Raw genomic sequence first — 20,819 nt, forward strand, 5'->3', positions numbered from 1 at the left:
TAATTTTTTTCTGATCTTAGTTACAATCTAAAAAAGAGAGCATTCCCATATACAAAAATATACAGGAAAAGAAGATAATGTACTAAACTGTGAATCTCTATTATGTACTGCCTCCTTAAAAAATAAAATCAACATGTTATTTTCAAAACTATGTTGCTTATCTATTTATTTCTTCTCTTCTGTGAATTTTATTTTTAAACTTTTATTTTTTAAATGAAGATCTTTCTCTTCTCTCACTTCTTCCTTCTTGAGAAAGCAAGAAAAACAAAACCCTTGTTACAAACACAGAAAATCAAGAGAAACAGATTCTCATTTTTTCTGTGTCCAAAACAAAATGTTTCAATCTACATTTTGAATTTTAAAAAAATTCCTCTGAAATTATAGTTGGTCATTATGTGATCAGAGTTGCTCAGTCTTTTAAAGCAGTTTGTCTTTACAATATTGTGTAAGTTGCCCTGCTTTTTCTGATGGCTTCACTGTATTCATTTAAATAAATCTTTTTAGGTTTTTTTGAAACCATCCTCATCATCATTTCTTATAACATAATAGTATTCCATTGTATTCATATACCATAACTTGTTTACATTCCCCAACTAATAAACATTCCTTTAGTTTCCAATTCTTTGCCCCCCACTAAAGAGCTGCTATCAGTATTTTTGTATATATGAATCTTTTTCCTCCTTCTTTCATCTCTTGGGAGTATAGACCTAGCATTATTATCACTAGGTCAAAGGACATGCACAATTATGCACAATTTAATTTGACTTGACTAGTGCACAGTTCCACCAACAGAATATTCATGTACCTGTTTTCCCACAGTCCCTCCAGCATGCCATTTTCTTTTTTTTTTAGTTAATGTTCCCAGTCTGATGGGCATGGTGGTATATCTCCTCAGATTTGTTTTAATTTATGTTTCCTAATTCTTAGTGATTTAAAGCATTTTCACAACAATTCAAGCAAAGATTTATTTCCTGCCTGTAGAAAGATTCAGAATAAGGAGAGAGAAGTTGTTGCAATCTTATGAGCTATTATTACCTGCATCACTTTCCTGTCCTCACTTTGTACCCACAGATCAATTGCTCTGGTGCTTAGGATAGTACCAAATTATAGCCATAAAGTGTGAAATACTACCTAAATGTGAAATTACATTATCGCTACTCTTAAAACTATTATAGTCATTATCTGGGTGACCTGCTGGTACCTCTGGTTTATGTCTTGATCTGAATTCATCATCTTTATGCTACCACCTCAGCTCCCATTTAACTTCCCAATTTCTGTTAATAGATTACAATCATTTGGGTTTGAAAAGGTCATAAATCACAGGATTTAGAGAGAGAAATCTAAAGTTCATATAACTCAGCCCATTATACAGGGCAGTTTGTGTTGTCTAATCACTTTCCTATGTTTGGCCTTAGTTTTCTGATTTTGCTACCTTCTAGCCCTTTTTCTCCCAAATTGTTCCTTTTTCTATAATGTAAATGGTGGGAGTCACTATAATTCCTCCAGGTGTTTCTTATCCATGTCATGATAGTTCTTCCAGAAACAGCTGCCTATCCATATGGCATGGCGCCATCTTGTCTCTAAAATCCTCCAAGTAGAGATGCCATTGGAATCTCTCTAGGTAGATCCTTATTATATATACATATACACCCCCAGCTTAGTTATTAACTCCTGGATGGAAGGGACTTTAACCTTCATGGGTAGCCCTAGCATCTAGCATAGTGTTTAGCACAAAATGAGTGCTTACTAAAAGTCTGTGATTGGTTTATTTTAAAATAAGGAAGTTGGTATTCTGGATAGCAACTTGTAATTATGCCAAAATAAAATTACAAAAATACCCATATCATTTGGCCAACAGATAACACTGGGAGCCATTTATCCCAGGGTTGTCGGAGCTAGAATCGTACTAAGTATACTAAAATATTGATAGCAATACTTCTTATGATGGCATACACAGGATATAAATGTAGCTAATGCCATGGAACATAACAAACCGGCTGTCCTGCGTTTAGCATAGATAGGTATTTTATTTGAGGTATGGCTCATCCTGACTCCAAAGGAGACTGGAATTTTTGCCTTTTTAAGGCACAAAAGAGGGTCTTGCTTACCCAGCAAGTAGTGTACCAGGGGAGGGGCAGTTAGGACCTGGGACTATGGCTGGGCAGTCTCTCTTACCCAATCCTTTCTCCAAGAAGTATATAGGATGATACTCCTTGGCTCTCATTTTCCTTATCTGTAAAATGGGGGGGGGGGGGGGGGAATTGGGCTAGATGGCCTCTAAGGCTTCTTTTGGCTCTAAACCACTGAGGTTTCTTTCTATTCTGAATCCTGTGATCTTTTCACTCGAGGTCTTCAAGGAAAAAAAAAAAGGATTCAGTAGGGATATTGAAGAGGAGATTCCTGTGGAGTTACAGGTTATACTACTGGCTTCTGAGGTTTATTCCTGCTCTAAGATTCTCAGAATCTGCTATTTTACTTTATTTTATTTTATTTTTATTTAAAAAAAATTTTTTTAACCCTTACCTTCTGTCTTGGATTCACTACTGTGTATTGGCTCCAAGACAGGAGAGTGGTAAGGGCTAGGCAATGGGGGTCAAGTGACTTGCCCAGGGTCACACAGCTGGGAAGTATCTGAGGCCACTTTTGAACCTAGGACCTCTCATCTCTAGGCCTGGCTCTCAATCCACTGAGCTACCCAGCTGGCCCCGAATCTGCTATTTTAGAGATCATCTTGGACAAATGCTTCATTTTGTACTGAAGAAAACCAAGTCTCAGAGAGCTGGGGTCAAAATGGTACAAAGTGGCAAAACCAGGATGTCCTAATCCAGACTTTGGTGACTCTCCCCAAATCATGCAGGGAAGAGGTGGAGTGTTTAAGACAAACTGTTGGCTTCATTATTTTCCCAAGAGAGGGAGTGGATTTATGATTTCATTGGTATAAGGAAGTCTCAGGTGAGGAAACTTCCTCTACCAAAGGCAGGCTAGTCTTTTCTTTGTAACCACCTAGAGCACTCAAAGGTTCTGTGATTTGTCCAAGGCTACCCTGTCACTGTGTGTCAGAGGACAGAGCTGAATCCAGATTATGCCAGCTCTCTATCCACCACACCATTCTGCTTCTAGATTTTCCAGGGATTGACCCAAGAAAAGTTCCCTTGTTTCTCCAGCCTAGTTAGTTTGTTATTGGATACACAAAGCAGCCTGAATTGAATTTGTGTACCTCTGAGAGGTGTGGTTTATTTGCACAAAGAATAAATGGGCCTTAGAAGCTCAAATAGACAAAAAACACCCTAGTGCTTACTTAGAGAGTAAATAGTAAAGAATGGGTTGATTTCAAACAAATCACATATGCAAAGGACAACATGCCCCTTGCTTCAGACCTCTTGAATACTGAGATGCTACCATAGCTCTAATGGTATCAAAGGAGAATGAATTTAGAACTGAGAGGGACCCTAATGGTCCTTTCATCCAAATTCCTCATTTTACAGATGAGGAAAGTGAGGTCCAGACAGGTTAAGTAAGTTGTTCAAAGCCATACAAGTAAAATTAGGATGGGAATCTAGTTCCTCTAAGTCCAAAGCCCTTTTTTTTGATACCCCAAGAGTCCCCCTCATCTCTAATTTTTCTGGCCCTTGACATGCGGTGAGGGTTATGGTGTCATGGATAGAACTTACAGGTTGTACTATGGTTCTTTGTGCTTAAGACAGCGCAGACCCAAATGTTTGTCTTTTGGAAGCTAGATCAAAGCGCTCCCAGCACCTAGAAATGTCTGAAGAGTTTTTCCATTGCATAAGGGAGTTTTTCTTTAACTCAGTGGTGGTGTAGACTTGTCTACACTCTTTTTTTAGGCCTGGAGAAATAAAAAGTAGTCGAAGAACCAGGAAAGAAGTATTGAGAAAATTCAAGGTTGTAGGGAAGAATGGTTGAGTAGGTTGGGGTTCATTATGAAAAGGAAATAAGAGGGGATGGAAATAGAATAGAAAGGTGGAGGGAGGCAATGAAAATGTCTATAATCTCATTTTCACTCTTGAAGGTGAAGGAAATTTGTAACAGATAGCCCATCTCAATGGTGCTTTAGAAAAGCTACCTAGGAAAAAAATGGGGGAGAGAAACCCAAGAGATTGGGAAGATATAATGTAATAAGCAATAGTGAGAGGAGAAATGACTACAGATGGGGGATTTGGGTGGATTCTGTGACATAGGAGCAATAGTCTCTAGAAAACAGTGGAGACAGAAAAAATAAACAAAACTAAAATAGTCCAGAGGGTGCTGGTGCAGCCTAGGATGCCTGATGATGCTTTTACTCTCAGTCCATTTCTTCTTCTACTTTCCTCCATCTGCTGACTTTTGATAGCATTTAAGAATTGCTTATATCACTTAAGTAATATCCAGACCACTATAAAACCTGATTTAGGAAGAGATACCTGCTCAAACTTCTGAGTATATCCCTATTACCCATTATAAGGAACAGAGACCTCTGACTCACCACTGATTATAACTTTTCAGGGTTGTTTAGGCAATTCACATATGACTCTAAATGAGTCATCCTTGTAGAGTTGGCTTTGGGATTCTGTGTCTTAAGAAAATGCTCTAGGACATCTGTTTTGATTAGCTCCAACTTTAAAAAAAGTGAACCAACCTATGATTTTCATGACCAATTTTGGAGCTATGGAGATTTTGGCTGGCACAGCTTGATGATTCTGCAGCATGTCAACTATTAAAGCGATAACTAAGGTAGGGGCGAATGGTGTTTTGTCCATTGCTCTAAAATTTTGAGAATGTTAATAACATTTTGTTACTCCTTTACCAAAAAAGAAATAACAAAGTTTAGCACCTGGTTAGCTTGGATTATTTGTTAAAGTCAAAATCTGTCTGTTGGCAAGCTTCCTAAATCCAGTTCTCACGTCCCAGATTAGCTTCTCCTTGACTTTTCCACTGTATTGTTCTCCCCATTAAAAAACTCAGATTCATCCAGCCAACGGTGACCATTCAGTACTATGTGATTTCTGTCTTCTCCACTACATTTGTCTGAGAAAGTTAATGGGAGGGTGCAGCTCATGCTTCTGCCTCAGGCAACACATTTTATCTTTATAGTCCTGTTGGTTCCATTTTTATTTAATTTGCTTTCCTTCATGTAAGTCAGAGTAACAACCTAACCCCTCCCTCCATGCAAGTTAGATTAGTTTTTCCTTAAAAGGTATGGCGACCTTCCTTGAGAATTGGTTGGTTCAGGGGCTAAAGACTCAAAATGTTACAATATCTTCCTCATCACATAGGTACAAAGCAGCCATCAAGAATGTCAGAGGCATTTGGATGCTTGGCTGGGGGATCATGATGATTTAGGCAAAGGAACTTCACTGAATCAACTCAAAGTATCCTCCATACCTACCTTTGCTGAATATCCTTCTCCCGTTATGGCTAAGTAAACCTCTTTTTGCTAACTGTTGGATGTCCTGCAAGTATCTCATTTTATTCTAATATCAAACCTAAATTACCAAGAGTAATTTAGCCAGAGTCAGATCCAGTTCAGAACAATAAGCATAGTCTTACTGAAGTGGAGGATGGATTGGACAGACAAAAGCTAGATAGAACCCAGAGAGACCTTCATGTTTCTGGTAGTGCTTCCAGATTTGGTGGTTGATTACTATGACATATTCTCTATTCTTGGGATATTAGAAAGTAGACTATGGCATTCATTGAGACCTATGTGACTATGTTCTGTGTACCCTAAAGATAATCACAGTAAACCATGAGTTAGACCCTCCAGCTTCAAATAGATTGTGAAGTGATTCTTTGATGTAAGCCATTGGGGGAGGCACTTGAAAAGAAAATGCTAGGGGGCAGCTGGGTGGCTCAATGGATTGAGAATCAGGTCTAGAAACAGGAGGTCCTGGGTTCAAATTTGGCTTCAGACACTTCCTAGCTGTGTGACCCTGGGTTAGTCACTTAACCCTCATTACCTAGCCCTTACTCCTCTTCTGCCTTGGAACCAATACATGGTCTTGATTCTAAGACAGAAGATAAGGGTTTAATAAAAAGATGACAATGATAAATTGTCCCCAAGATCCCAGAGAATTTTCTGAAATCAGAGCTATGGATAAATGTGCCATACGCACCTCATTTAATTAGCTGGAGATAGGCAACATTGCTGCCTAAATGTAAACATTTCTTTTCTTAGCCCCAAACTGCAAAAGGTAATTTTCTTTCTCTGGCCCCTGAAAAGCACCCAACTCAGGCCCCAGAAGGATTTTCCCAGCCTCAACAGAAATGGTGACTGCTTAGACAAGGGAAATAGAACATATTGATAGGACTAGGCCTCTTGGCTTATTTCTGACTTTGTTTCTTTGCCCAACATGGGAGGGCAGAGTCTGGTCCTTGAAGTAGCAGCACTCCTGCTCCGGCTGAGGGTGGGAAGGCAGTGACAGTGGAGTCAAGCCTGTTGTAGGAGGTCAGATCTGGGTACAAGACCCAGCAGTGACAGCATAAGAATGCTCAGGTCCATAGCCACACTGTCCCAGAATAGGGCCAGAAGAGCTCAGGCCCTAGTAGTGCAGCTGTCCTGCGCCAGCACATGAAGCAGCAGTTAATCCTGGCAGAGGGGGCAGCAGGCAGAGACATGAGCTCTAGTGGCAGCAGACATCACTGGTCAGCAGGTAGAGACAGGGGCCCTACTAGCAGCAGAAGAGCAGATAGCAGCAAGTACTGGGAAAAAAGGCACAGACCTCAGTAGTAGTAGACAACAGATCAAATCTCTGGCCTCATTTGATTTTTTTTAATGCGTAAAAGTCTGTCTCCCCATGTATTTGGGATCCAGCCTTCAGCTGAGGAAGGGGCCTGTTCCCAATCTGTTAGGCAATTGGCAAGCATTGCTTAATAAATTGAAATGTTTGGGAGCTAGAAAAAATGGGGCAAAAGAATGGGCCGTGGGAAAAAAGAGAAGCCCAACATATCTCAGTGCTTACAGTAATGTAAATATTGCATGGCCCCTTCACATTGTGTCCAGAACAATACCCAGTCAGTGATCATTAAATAACTCTGTCCCAAGAGGTCTTGGAAAACCAAGGAGTGGTGTCTTTGGGAAAGGGCTTGCTGTTAGCAGAGGAGGGGGAGGTGAAGATCTAACTAGCCCTCACAGAAGAGTGGGGGACCAGTCCCTCAGTATCTTTCATGGGGCAAAGTTGTTGTTTTTATTTTTAATTACTCCATGAGCCTCTTGAAGAGAGCAAGATCCTGAATGGTGGGATTGCTAATCGAGCACCATCACAAGGTAGTTTTCCCTTACCTATGATGAAAATTGGTATCTATGCAGAAAGCTGTCATCATCTTTGCCATAGCACTGCTATCCCTTGATACTTCTACATGGACAGATCTACTTGGAACAGGTAAGATCTGGTGTCACCACTACCTTGAACCTCACAGGTTAAATTGGTGAGTCTATTTTTTTCTGGCATGCAATCAGATTCAGCCATTCCTTCAGGAAGCTGTTATATGATTTGTTTTCTCTGCTATGTTTCTGTTTTAGTATATTCTTTACCTCCTTAAGTGCTACCTCTATCAGGTTTCTTGAATACTGGATGTCAGGACTAACCTGCTAGAGTCCCAAAGTCACTTAAGTGCTAGAGGGTCCTCTAGAAGGACTTTACTTTCAAAGAGTATGACAGGAACAATTCATAATTCCTCTGTCCAAGCAAGTTAGATTTGCTTTTCCTTAAAAGACATGGAGACCAGGGGACAGCTGGGTGGCTCAGTGGATTGAGAGCCAGGCCTAGAGATGGGAGGTCCTGGGTTCAAATCTGGATTCAGATATTTCCTAGCTATGTGACCCTGGGCAAGTCACTTGATCCCCCACTGCTTAGCCCTTACTGTTCTTCTGCCTTAGAACTAAATTATTGGTTCTAAGACAGAAGCTAAGTATGGAGACCTTCCTTGAGACTTGGGTGGCTCACAGGGCTAAAGACATCCCAGAATATGATGCAGTCATCAGGACATGTAGATGCTTGGCTGGGGGAGGATGATGGGTAGCTCAGGTGGGGGACCTTCACTCAGTTAAATCAATTCAAGGTGTCCTCCATCTCTATCCTTGCTGGATGTCCTCCTGCTCTGGCTAAGTAAATTTCTTTTTATGAATTGCTAAATGACCTGCAAGTGTGTCATCTATTGTATCTAATCTACAAGAGGATTGACTTGAGGCAAAACCAGCCTAAAATACTTCATACAGTAAGATGATGCTACCAACACACCATCAGGAGATCTTGTGCTTTGAGGAACTTTCTTACAGTGAGTGATGGTTCATTTATTTTGAACCACTTGCAACCTCTCACTTGGTTCCCCTTGTCAACAATGGCTATTGTTTATGTCTTGCCTGTCCAACCAGCTGAAGGCAGGGGTTCAATTTGTGGTTGCCACAGAATAGAGATTCTCTGTTGTTTAGCTAATTGGCTCTTAGCAATATCGAACTATAGTTACTAGCTCATGAACATCATGTACCAGCCTACTGAGCTAATTGGTGTTTGAAACACACAGCCCACCAAGAGTGCATTCTTAGCAGAATTTTCACATAATTGTTATCTATGACCTGCAACTTCCAGATGAGGAAACAGGTTCATAGTGGTTAAGTGACACCCTGGGTCACATGACTAGTAAGTGTCAGAGCTCACTTCATATCCTATGTTCTTTCTACTATATCACATAGTTTCATTGTAACAGTAATTCACATTCTGTAGCCTTTCCTCACAATAGCCTTCTGAGGTAGACAGTGCAAGTCAGATTTAGAGTGGAAGAGAATTTAGTGGCAAGAGATCTAATCCAACCACCCTATTTTACAGAAGAAGAAACTAAGGCCCAAGAGAAGTGACTTGTTTAAGGCCATAGAGCTAGTAAGTAGTAGCAGACCTAGAGTTGGAACCCCAGTCTTTGAATTCTAAATCCAGTATTCTTTCTCCTCAAGCAACTTCCATTTACAGATGAGGAAAATAGGCTCTGAGATATTGTGATTTGTTTATGATCACATATCCAGTTGGTGTCTAATATTGACTTTGAACCCAAGCCTCCAAGTTCTGCCCTCTATAATATCCAAAAGACATTTTTTTTAGAGTAGGTACAATCTTCTTGGAGAATCCTTCATTTTGTTCTCTTTTCCAATTATCAGGGCATTCTTGAGAATGTATGGATCTAAATATCAGTATGAAAGGGTGGAGGATAGATGTCCATACATGGAGAATTGGGGTAAAGCTAATTCTATTAAAAAAAAAAAAGCAGCCTTAAGCGAGAGTGGAGAAAATAGCTCTGCATTCATAGTTGGGCTTGGCCAGAGCAGAGGAAATTTAAAAATACTGCAGCAACCTGTAAGGGATAGTGAGCAGGGGAGACATCAGTCATCAGGATTAAGTCCTTAAATGCAGTTGGGTTGAGTCCCCAGGGCTGGAAAGAACCTAAAATGAAGCTGGTCTTAGAATGTGAAAGAACTCCAGATTCCTGTCACAGACAGGACAGCTGGCACCAGCTGTGGTGTGGTGGTCATAGGCCTGTGATCTCAAGTTCCATTGTTTTGCAGTAGTATAATACCTCTTGGTGAACAACATCATATATTCATTTTGGGAAGCCAACCTTCTCACCCTTATGAAAATTATTAAAGAAAAAAGAATAGTCAAGATTTGTTTCTTGGCCAAAGGCTGTAGTTCATCTATAATCTCAAGAATGTGTGCACTTCCTGCATATTACAATTATATATGGAGATCTTAAAGAAAAATATAATCTATTAGACAGTGAAACCAGAGACTATTTCCAAAATGCAGATGGGTGCTCTCATTTGTCATCTTGACTATTTTCTTGCTTCAGATTTTAAAGGGGGGGAGGGGGGAGGGAGGAAAGCTCCAGCTCAGAATAATAGGCTGACAGCAGGAAATCCCCTCCTAAGGAACATTTTAAGACTAAAATCTCCTTTCAAGGAATTTGTTATGCAGCCTCTCACTCATTTTTATTCACAGTGAACTTTTCACTTGAGGTGACAGATATCATTCACTCAATAATATTTATTGAATTCCCAGTAGATGCAATTCTCAGGCTAGATGCAAAAGGAAGTGATTAATAACTGATCCATAATTTATTCTGTTATCTTAGTTATTACATATCCATTATATGGCAATTATATCTTTTTTTTAACACCTTAACAAATCGCTATTACTTTTTCCTTTTTTTTGTCAACATTGCTTCTCTTTAGTTCCTTGAGCACACAGTACTCTCAGTGTCAAGGAAAATAAAGAACACGGATCCTGGGGAGTTTCTTGTACAGAGCTGCAAAGGAACTGCAAAAACGAACTGAGCCTTTGAAAACGTACAAGTCTGGCTCTCTGGGAAAGGTCGGTACTCATTCTATGCCCTGATGTCTTAATTGTGTTTCTACCCCTCCTACATTACTTATTATTGTGGCATGACTGCAAGATGCCAATAAATTAAAATGCCATCAATTATGACTGAGAGCAAAGAATATGTCACAAAAAATTTCTGCATACCTAGTTAATGATTAATTTTATTGGTGCCTCCTTTTTTCCAACTTAGAAAATGCACCCATTGCAGAGCTCTGCATAACGTCTCTTTCTCTAAAAAATCCTGAGCATTGCTCTACCCTTGAGAAGCTTTGCAGAATCGGGCATGCCCCCGCTACAGCTGCTGTTCAGAGGGGCTTGGGTGCCAATTGCCGGTTCCCTAGAATTTGCCCGTAATTGACCATGTCCCACTATAGGTAACTCGGGTGGAGACTGACAGCCTCCAGTGTTGCTCTGCCGGTTTTCAATTGGGCTCTTCGTGTAGCCCTGCCTCCTCGACTCGAGCGAGTTCGGCAGTTGGCCTGGCGCGAGTGAATGGCGGGTTTTAGCCCCGCCCCAGCCGTCCGCTGCGCTGCCTAGGTCGGCGCCGCTTCCAGTTGAGAGATGGCGGCCGCCGCAGGTAGATCGCTCCTGCTGCTCCTTTCCTCGCGGGGCGGCGGCGGGGGCGCCGGCGGCTGCGGGGCGCTGACTGCCGGCTGCTTCCCCGGACTGGGCGTCAGCCGCCCCCGGCACCAGCAGCACCACCGGACGGTGAGGGAGCGCGCCCGGGAGCCGGGCTGGGGGCGGGGCGGGGTTGGGCTGGGTTGGGCTGGGCTGGGGAGCCGCGGTCGGCGGGCGGGCAGGCCGGCCGGCCGCTGGGGCAGCGGGCGACTTCCTTCAACTCGCCGCCGGCCGGGGCTAGGCGGCAGCGGAGGGGCCGCGGTGCCCTTCAGGCGGCTGCGGCCGTGGCGGGCGGCGCAGGGAGGGAGGGAAGGAGGAAGCGGGCTGCAGGAGGAGGGGCGGCGCGGCTGAGATGTACCCGCAGCTCGGGGACAGCGGGGCGGGGAAGGGACGGGACTCGGACGGCGCCCAGACTAAGCCGCCGGCTCCGCGCTCGCTCCTGCCCGCTGTCTTCCCAGACCCAGCGGGCAGGGCTGCCCCGAGCCTAGTGTTTGCTCAGGGGAGGCACTGTCCCTGGAAAGGAGTGCCCGCGACCCTCTGCGGAGCCGGCGCGCACCCCCAGGACCCTAGCGGGGCCTCACTAGGACAAGAGCAGGCAGAAGGGACGGCAAACTTTGTCCTCCCCGGGACTTGCTGGCGTGTCTGGGCGCGAGGGACAGCTCCTGGGAGAGGCGTGCTGCAGTGTCGCGAAGGGAGGCGGCCCCAACCTGGCTGGGATCAGGGTTCGGGCCCCCGGTGGGGAGCCTCGGACCGGCCAGGGGGAGGGTACCACGCAGAGTTTGAGCTCCCCTCCCGGGGAGAGAAGACCTGGCCCTGGCGGTTAACCAGTTGCTAGTGGGTATTCCTCGTGCTGGCAAAGGGGGCTGCGACTCCTCATTGTATATGTCCATCCATACACACGTCTGTCTGGACGTATGCACATACTTCTCGAAACACCCTTCCATCCATATCTATATCCCAGCTCGGTATCCTCTATGTATTTCTCTTCTTTCCTTTTTAAGAAAAAGTGCCAGAGAACAACCTGGCACTCACTCTGTTTGGCCTTACCAGTTAGTGAGTCTTCTTGAATTGCCCAGACCCATAGAGACTGGCCCCTAACCAAGTTCTCGTGTAGAATTAGAATTGGCTTTTACCGTTTAGGGCTCAGTAGGAGGATCCATGTAGACTTCCTTTCTGAAAAGAGAGTCCCTGGACTTCTAAAGCCATTTGTAGTGCTAGACTGAATGAAGAAGCCAGGGAATGAGAAAGCCAGCACGGGGGAATTCTTCCAAAGCTCGTCCCAAAGATCAGTGGAAGGACATAAGAGCTAATAGATGACAAAGTACTCTGAAAAGCCTGAAGTACTCTACAAGTGCACTCTGACTGCTGCTAGTGTCCTTTATAACTTGACTTGGAAGCCACCCTGCCCCCATTCTTGTGCAAACAAGCCCCACATTTTCACGTTTGGTGTAGTAATATATTGCTAGGTTGAAGCTCCTAGGTGAAAGCTGGAGCCCCCACCCCAAATGTTCTGTCTGAATGTGCATGTTTTTAACCCCTGGGGAAGTGTTTCTGACAAATGTCTGCCCAGAGAATCCCTATATTAAAAAAAAAAAGTTCCCCACCATCAATCACCCTTACAAAGTTCCCTCAAGTGAGTAGGTTCTTTATATTTAAAGACTGGGCAGTTACCATAGCGATGTAGGAGTTTTGAACAGTTATTGTGTGTTTCAGTAAACCAAAACCTTTATGGGAATATGTCCCTGTGATGGGGAAGCTTCCTGACAGGGAGATTGGGCTTTGCTTGGAAAACTGAAGAAATGGGCTGGGTTGCACCTGAAAAGTTGAAATCAACAGTGTTACTCTGAAGGGTGGAAGTAACATCGTTGGGGGACTATGAGGCTCACCTGGAGCCGCAGTGAAGACTACACCTAAGTTTAAGATGCTTGCTAAAATGAACTCTTAGATCTTTTCTGTTTTCTTTTGGGATTGTGTCAGGGATGGGTTTGTAACAACTTGCATTGGAGATGAAGCATGTTCTTCAGATTTCCTTCTTTATGTTCATGCTGTTGACCGGTAGGAATCTGTTAGTCCTTTGTATTATTCTGAAGATTGGGGTGAAGAGTGACTTTAAGAGGGCTGATTGGACGAAGAAAACAACCTTCCTGAAAAGATAGATATATTTGAGGGGTGCCTGAGATTTAAGTTAAACTTATCCAAGAAGGCATCCTATCTACTGACACTAGATGGCAGCGTGTATTGGACCCAAACCTGCTTAAGGCCAAATACTATCTCTCCCTCTCCCTTTTCTATAGGTGAGAATGATAAGAGAGATGTACATCTTAGAGACTTTGAATGGGACCTTATCTTTGTTATCTTGTTTTTAGAGGAAGACAAATTATGACATTATGCAACACGAAATGCTCTTCAAGGTGGGAGGCCTTGCTATTTTATTATTAGTCAAGTGAGAAGCTACAAATACTTGGAGTAAAGATTTCTTTGGGTTCTTCTGTTTACATCTGTCAGATGACAGGCAACAATTTAACTTGCCTGCTTGATACAGCTGTGTGAATAAGAACAATTTAAAACTTCAGTAAAACATTTGGGACAAAGGGGGAGTTTTAAGGAAGCTGACTGCCAACTTTGAACAATATTCTCCTCCTGGCTCCTAGGAGACATGGGCTATTTTCACCAGTTGCTCATGATGGTACCTGGAGTACTTTTCCTTCCTATCAGAGCATCTGACTTCTAATCACATAGAATCCCCTTCATGAATTTGCGCAAAGCCTCCCATCCTGTCTGCTTATTTAGCTGTTGCTATTTACAGGACAGTTATGGGGTATTGGACTTCTTTGCCTGGTGAGCCAGTGTGTGTTTAAATTGAGCCACTGTCCTGGCTTCCCCACACAGCTCTTATCACTTCCGAACACTCACCAGATGTGGTGCATTGTTCGATGTCTTAACTAGCATGTATCGTTGTACCCTGTTTCCTATACATAGTTGGTGGTTGCTCCTCTCCCGCTTACTATGTAGCAGTTTACCTGATGAAGCTCTTCTTGTCTCCTCGTGTATTGGTGGCTTGGCTGTAGAAGCTTATTTAATAGTTCCCTTATCAATAGCACCCCAATGCCTAGGGACCAGTTCTTCAACCCACTCTTCTTTATAGAATCCTCCATCATCTGGTTCTGCTTTACCAGTTCAATCTTCTTTTCCAGAGTTCTGTAATAACCTCCCCCCATCTCCTGCTTTAGTCAGATCAGTCTCCCTCCCTCCTAAAATATACCATATGCTTTTCCATGGTCACACCTTTGCTCATATGCTACTTTTTATGCTTGAATTCCTTTTTCTCCTCCCCTCCCCCAGCAGTTCTTGCTCTTCTGTTTAGGCCTAGGTCAAGATCTGCCTTCTCCATCTAAAAGCTACAAAGGGATCTGGCCAACATTTCACACACTTCACAGTGTCATGGAATTTTAGAACTAGATCACCTTAGCAATGATTTCTTGCAACCTTTCCATTTTAGACTGAGACCCAGAAAGCCAAAGTGATTTGCAGAGGCCCCATAGTTATTTGTGGATCCAGGGCTAGTACTGAATCCTTCTGCCTGCTGAACAAATGCCTTTTCTATTATATAAGAGACAGTGTGATCAAATGGAAAGAGCATCCGTGGCAAGAGACTTGAGTTTGAATCCTGCCTCATGTATCTGCTGGCTGTGTGATGAAAGCCAATCCAGTTATTGTTAGAGTTTCATTTTCCTCATCCATAAAATGGGACTGATAACACCTGTTGTCTCTATTAGTCTTGGACAGTTATTAAGCAGGTCCATTAGTACATATATCTGAGACAGACACTGCAAATGGACATTTGACCTGGACCCAGAATTGAATAGGAGGAAGACTGAATTGAATTGCTATTAACAACCTCAAGCTTCTGCCAGAAAAGAAGAATGTAATATTTTAATATCCCTACTCTTCTTTTGATACTCATTGGCTGTTGGTCATTAAATACCACAATCTTTGAAGAATCAAAATTGCAAGTCACAAGTGGAGAAAGGCAGAGTAGACATGAGAAAGTCTCAATATTACCGACAACAAAGAATTATTCATCAAGCATTTATCATGTACCTACTGTATGCCAGACACTGGAAATAGAAGATCCAAATGAAAACAATCCCTGTTCTCAAGGAGTTTGCTTCTGAGGGGACAGGTGGGAGGGTAGATAGCATGTGCATATACAATTAAATATAACATATATGCACAAATAATATATATCTACATATAAACATACACAAATATTTCTTCCATATAATCTTTGAAGATCCTTATCTCAACTTCCATTCCATGTGTCTCAGATCCCAAAACAAGGCTATTATCTCCTCAGGATCCTAGAGTTACCCCTGAGGAGTCAGGGATGATTCTCTAATGCCATCAGCTTGAACCATACTCCTCCCTCAGCTCCCTTTAAGATTATTACTTGGAAATTATTTTAATTATCTGTTATTAAGTAGCTTTTAGAAAGAGAAATTTACAACGGTGCGATCATATGAATAGTTGCTTGAAATTATTAGCCCCTTCAAAAGTCTGTGACACCATCTCCCACGATTACCTACAGACACCAGGAGAAAGTGGGCTCAAGCTTAGAGAGCACATATGGCAAAAGGAGTCATTCACAGCTGCTGGTTGCTGGAAGTCCTAGATAACTAGGCTGTTATCTCTGAGAGGCTGTCTCTATGTTTGGAATACCCTCCATTCTTACCTCTATATCTTGGCTCTCTGGTTCCTTTCAAGGCTCAGCCTTGCCTAATTACTCCCTTGATTCAGAACAAGTTGACTGTCAATTGTTCACATAATCCAGTCACTCCAGTTTGAACTGTACAATATCTATCATCTATTTCCATCAGTTTTCTTCAATGGAATGGAGTAACAAAACCAGAGCTTGGGGAAAAAAAATAAATGTTGATCTTAAGAAAAATAATTTTAATTTAAATTGTTATTTTAAATTTAATTTAAAGAATTTTAAAAAGTAATAGGTTTCAGAGTGTATCATCTATTCCTTAAGGAATCAGTGCTGTTACGGATTTGTGATTTCGAGGGTGATCATTGTAGGGATGGCTCTAAAGCCAGCACCTTTTAGTTCAGATTCAATGTTGGGAAGAAATGGAGCACTCACAAGCCACTGAACATTGAGCAAAGGATGGAGACTTACTTCACTTTAACAGCAAGGATACATACAGTGGCATTTAGCCTCCTCATCTTCATTTGGACACTGCATCTGGTCAGGAAGTCATTAGGGAATGTTGACTCAGGTGGTCTCAGATACCTAGTATGTCTGAGAAGACCCAGATACACAGGTGGGGACCAGGATGCTGCATGAGGCTAATCAGGTTGAGTTGTGGGGAAGGAAGCTGTGTAAGGGAAGTCCAAGAAGCTACATCAGGAAACAGCTGGCCCTATCCCACTGATGTTACTCTTCCCCTTGCATAGATGATAAGCCTTCCATGCCTTAAGAGTCATCTTACTGAGATGCTTTGGCTAAAAGAGATCATTAGTTGGATGACTTGAGTGATGAGTCTCTCTGATATCAACTAGAGTGGGAGTTGGACAACAGACACACAGTCCATTTCTGGGTCTGCCCTCAAAGCCTTTCCAGCACATTGGACTTCAGACTTGCATTCTGCTGACACTAGGGTTACCTCCGCCATGATGAGGCATTAGAGAAATACAAATATGGAAGCATAATGCATTTTTGACACCTAAGCATAGTGTAGGGTTGTGTCTGGTGGAGTCATGAAAAGAAATGAGAGCTGCCTCTTAAATTTGGAAACGTGTGCCTTCCAGTGGCCCAGCAGGGCCCACTACAGCTCCAATGTCTTTAGCGGAATTCTAAAAAAATGCCATTGAGTTTGCTTCAGAGGTCATTCATCTAGTGATGACAACTGCTCTGAGTTTGTATTTGGGCTGGTTTTGCTTATCTGAAGGATATAGCAGGCAGAGTGCTGAATCTGGAGTTGGAAAGCCCCAAGTTCAAATTCCCCTTCTGATATTTACCTACTTTGTGACCATGTGGGAAAACTCTTTATCTCTTGGAGCCTTAGTTTCTTTATCTCTAAAATAGGTTGACAACATCCCTTTGTAGTACCTACTTCAAAAGGCTGTCAGGAGGCTGAAATAAAGTATGGAAGTAAGAGACCACTGGGCCCATTTTAAAGCTTGGTCTAAATGTCAGCTATCATCATCATTAGTTCCTGAATTTAGCAATAAGCTAAAAATGAAAACTTTCCATAAGTCTTTTCCTTTTTAATACATTTTTAAAGGAGAGGGGAGGCCTGGACCTGTGATTTTACTGACATGAGGAGTGTCCAGTGTGGAAACTCCCTCTACCAGTTCAGATTAACACCTGCTCCGTAGTTTATAACCTTTGAGATTACTAATCTTTGAGCATTAAAAGGTTAAGTGACATGTCCTGAGGTCACCCAGCTGGTGTATTGAGCTTGAGTCCAGGACTTCCTAATTCTGAGGTCAGCTTTCTTGTCTGCCTGGCCTCCAGACATCTCTCAATGATGTTAACAGTATTAAGCCGGTAAATGCATTAGATAATAAAGGGTGCTAAGTGGGGTTTTTAATCATTCTTAGTGTTTTTTTCGTGGATCTAGGCCAGAGGTAGTCACTAGCAAATTTCTGAGGAATGATTGCCTGTGAAATCTTTTGTCCCTCAAAGAGATACTCACGGGATGGTGATTTGCCTCCAAATAATAAATAAATAATAATAATTTGCCCCCTGTGATGTTATTGATGAATACTAGGAAGGAGGTTCTGAAGAAGGTCCCATCCAGCTGTAAAGTCTGTGAGAGAAAACCAAACTGGCCTTGGCTTATTAGTGTTGAACACAGGAGGGGAGGGGAGGAAAGGTTTCCGCTTCTGCCCGCTCCAATGACACGGAGAAATGGGGCCGGCCATGAGGAATTAGTCTAGGTGTTTTTGTTTGTTTCCATAATCTTAGCGTGTGTGTGCAAAACCAAAATGTATACGGAGGAAGCATTTTAAATAGGATCCATTTTAGCTTTGCATTTGGGATTCTAAATAAATGAAAGAATTTTCCACATTCTATCACAAACTGGTTCTCTTGTTGGCTATTATGATAATTTAGAACAATGACAAATTCTGAAATGAACTCCGAGTAAGCCAGGTAGTTTGGGTGGGAAGCGTAAGGGAGAAAGGGAGCCAGGGGTCTTGGACGATAAATGAGTCCGTTTATGGAACTCAGAGTCTGAATGGTAAGCATTCAATCCTTTAAAACGTCTGGGGGTTTGCAGGCACAGAAATACCGTCGAGGCATGAGTTATGTAGAACATCTTTATATGATGGTAGAGTTGGAATGAATTATAGGAATCCTCCAGGCTGATGACCAGAGAGTCCACAGGACTTGCCCATTGGTTATGCAGGTGGTAGTAAGTAGCAGGTAATAGGATTTGAGCTCAGGTCTTCTGATTCCAAATCAAGTGCCCCTTTTACCTGAGCATACCACTACCTTTCTTTGGAATTGAATTGAATTGTTTAGCTTAAGTGCTTTTGGAAATGGTAGCAAATTTAGCCTTACTGATAATTTGTAACTTGGGGAATATTTTTTAAAGTTTATTTATTTATCTAGAGTATTTTTCCATGGTTACATGATTCTTTCCCTTTCCTCCCTCCCATAGCCAATGAGCAATTCCACTGGGTTTTACATGTATCCTTGTTCAAAATGTATTTCCATATTATTAATATTCGCAATAGAATGATCATTAGAGTCTACACCCTCAATCCTATCCCCATCGAACATTGTGATCAAGCAGTTTTTTTTCTTCTGGGTTTCTACTCCCACAGTTGTTCTTCTACTAGCACTGGTGCTAGTGGAGAAGTCCATTACATTCCATTGTGCCATAGTGTATCCATCTCTGTGTATAAGGTTCTCCTGGTTCTGCTCCTTTCACTCTGCATCAATTCCTGGAGGTTCCAGTTCACATGGAATTTTGAGGAATATTTTTTTAAATTCTCACATGGAATTTTCAGAAGAAAAGTACATTTTCTCATCTCCCCCTTTTCCTCATAGGGATTAATGGGAAAATTATGACCTATAATCAATTATAGTTGATGTCTTTCAGGCTTAGATTTTCTGGTATTGGAGGTAGTCATCAAATAGGGATATTATTTTAAGTGCATTTTGGCAATAATGCCACCTTCCTCATGAGAAGATAAGAAACTCTTGAAATAAAATATCTATGGAGGGGCAGTGGATAGGAGATAGGAGTGGAGATAGGAGGATCTAGGCTCTCATGTAGCTTTAGGCACTTCCTAGCTGTGTGAATCACCTAATCCCAGTTGCCTAGTCCTTACTGCTCTTCTGCCTTGGATTCTAAGACAGAAGGTAAAGGTTTTTTTTTTTAAAAAGTAACTGTGGACATTTCCAGGAGATTATGATGTTCAGAGCACTTTCTTTTGGTGTCTTACAGGCCCAGTTGTTCCTTTTCCACTCTTGTGCTAATGGTTACATTAGGCAGGTACACAGTGGAATAGAGGGCTGGACCTGGAGTTAGGAAGAGCTGAGTTCAAATACTGCTTCAGAAAGTAGATTTGTGACTTTGAGCAAGCCATAAATTCTGTTTTAGTTTCCTCATCTGTAAATTGGGAATACTAATAATAGTACCTCCCTCCTAGGACTGTTATGAGGATAAGATGAGATTGTATTTGTAAGGTATTTTGCAAACCTTAAAGTCCTATCTAAATACTAGTCATTGTTAGTGGAAATGGATTTTCTTTGGTCTAACTAAAATGACATTAGTTAGGGTTCTAGGAATCTCTCTGTTTTGAGGATATTTATAAAGCTTGTCTGTTGTGGGAGGGGGATCACGGTATGGTTGAAACTACTATATCATAAGGTCCCTCTGTATTTAATAACTGTGCTGTTGTTTAGTTGTTTTTTTAAGTTTAGTTTTTAGTTTTTTTTAATTTTTATTTAATTTAGTTTTTATTTAGTTTTTTAGTTGTTTGGTTTTTAGCTTGACTCTTTGGGACCCCTTTTTGGGGTTTTCTTGGCAAAGAATCTGGAGTAGTTTGCCATTTGCTTCACCAGCTCATTTTACAGAGGAGGAAACTGAGGCAAACAGGGTGAAGTGTGACTTGCCCAGGGTCATACAGTTAGTACATTTCTGAGGTTAGATTTGAACTTGGGGTCTTCCTGATGCCAAGGCTTGCACTTTCTCCACTGCCCCACCTAGCTGCCCCTGAACTTGATTAAATGGGGTCCAAAGTGCATCTGTCCTGAAGCAAATCTCATTGACAGCAAGAATATTAATGTTAGTTTGAAGTATGACCTAATAGTGCCTGCCACACTCTGAGTTATTGATAAATATTCTTTGCTTCATCTCAGTGGAAGCACCATGTAATTAGAAAGCCAAGAGGTCAATGGTCAGTTTGGAGAGTCATAGACCAAATGGCGACAGGAACCCTAGAGATTATCTTCACCTGAGACCTAGAGATAAGTGTGATATGGAGCAGCCTGGGATCTAGTTTTTACCCTCCCTGTCTGGCTTCAGGCTCGATTTCCAAGGTCTATGTCCCCACTCCAGGTATGTATTTCTCATTCTTTCTCGAGAACCCATGTGCCACCCCTCATGGTCTCCTCCTAAGATCCAGCCTTACACCAAAGCCTTCCTTCTCCCCCTGATCCTCTCCCATCCCCATTCCTTTGGGTAGATTTTGTTTTCGATGTCTGTTATTGCCCCCTTCTCAAGGGCAGGGGTGTTTGTGTCCCCAACCTCTTGCTGGGGGTGGGTGATTCTTAATAAGTGCTTATTGGTTGATGGGAATGCCTTAAGAGGGCTT

The 20,819-nt window shown here is 42.2% G+C and overlaps 1 protein-coding gene across 1 annotated transcript in view; it reads left to right on the forward strand.

Moving 5' to 3' along the window:
• The first annotated feature begins 10,885 nt into the window (after nt 1-10,885).
• The window catches only part of MCU (mitochondrial calcium uniporter), a 166,539-nt gene continuing 156,605 nt past the window's right edge, over nt 10,886-20,819 (forward strand). The window contains exon 1 of the mRNA XM_001363387.4: nt 10,886-11,072. Within this exon, the coding sequence (XP_001363424.2) occupies nt 10,926-11,072 (147 nt within the window). The 5' untranslated portion in view covers nt 10,886-10,925. The remainder of the gene's footprint in view (nt 11,073-20,819) is intronic.

Source organism: Monodelphis domestica, chromosome 1 (assembly GCF_027887165.1).
Source record: "Monodelphis domestica isolate mMonDom1 chromosome 1, mMonDom1.pri, whole genome shotgun sequence".
In the NCBI taxonomy this organism is placed as follows: domain Eukaryota; kingdom Metazoa; phylum Chordata; class Mammalia; order Didelphimorphia; family Didelphidae; genus Monodelphis; species Monodelphis domestica.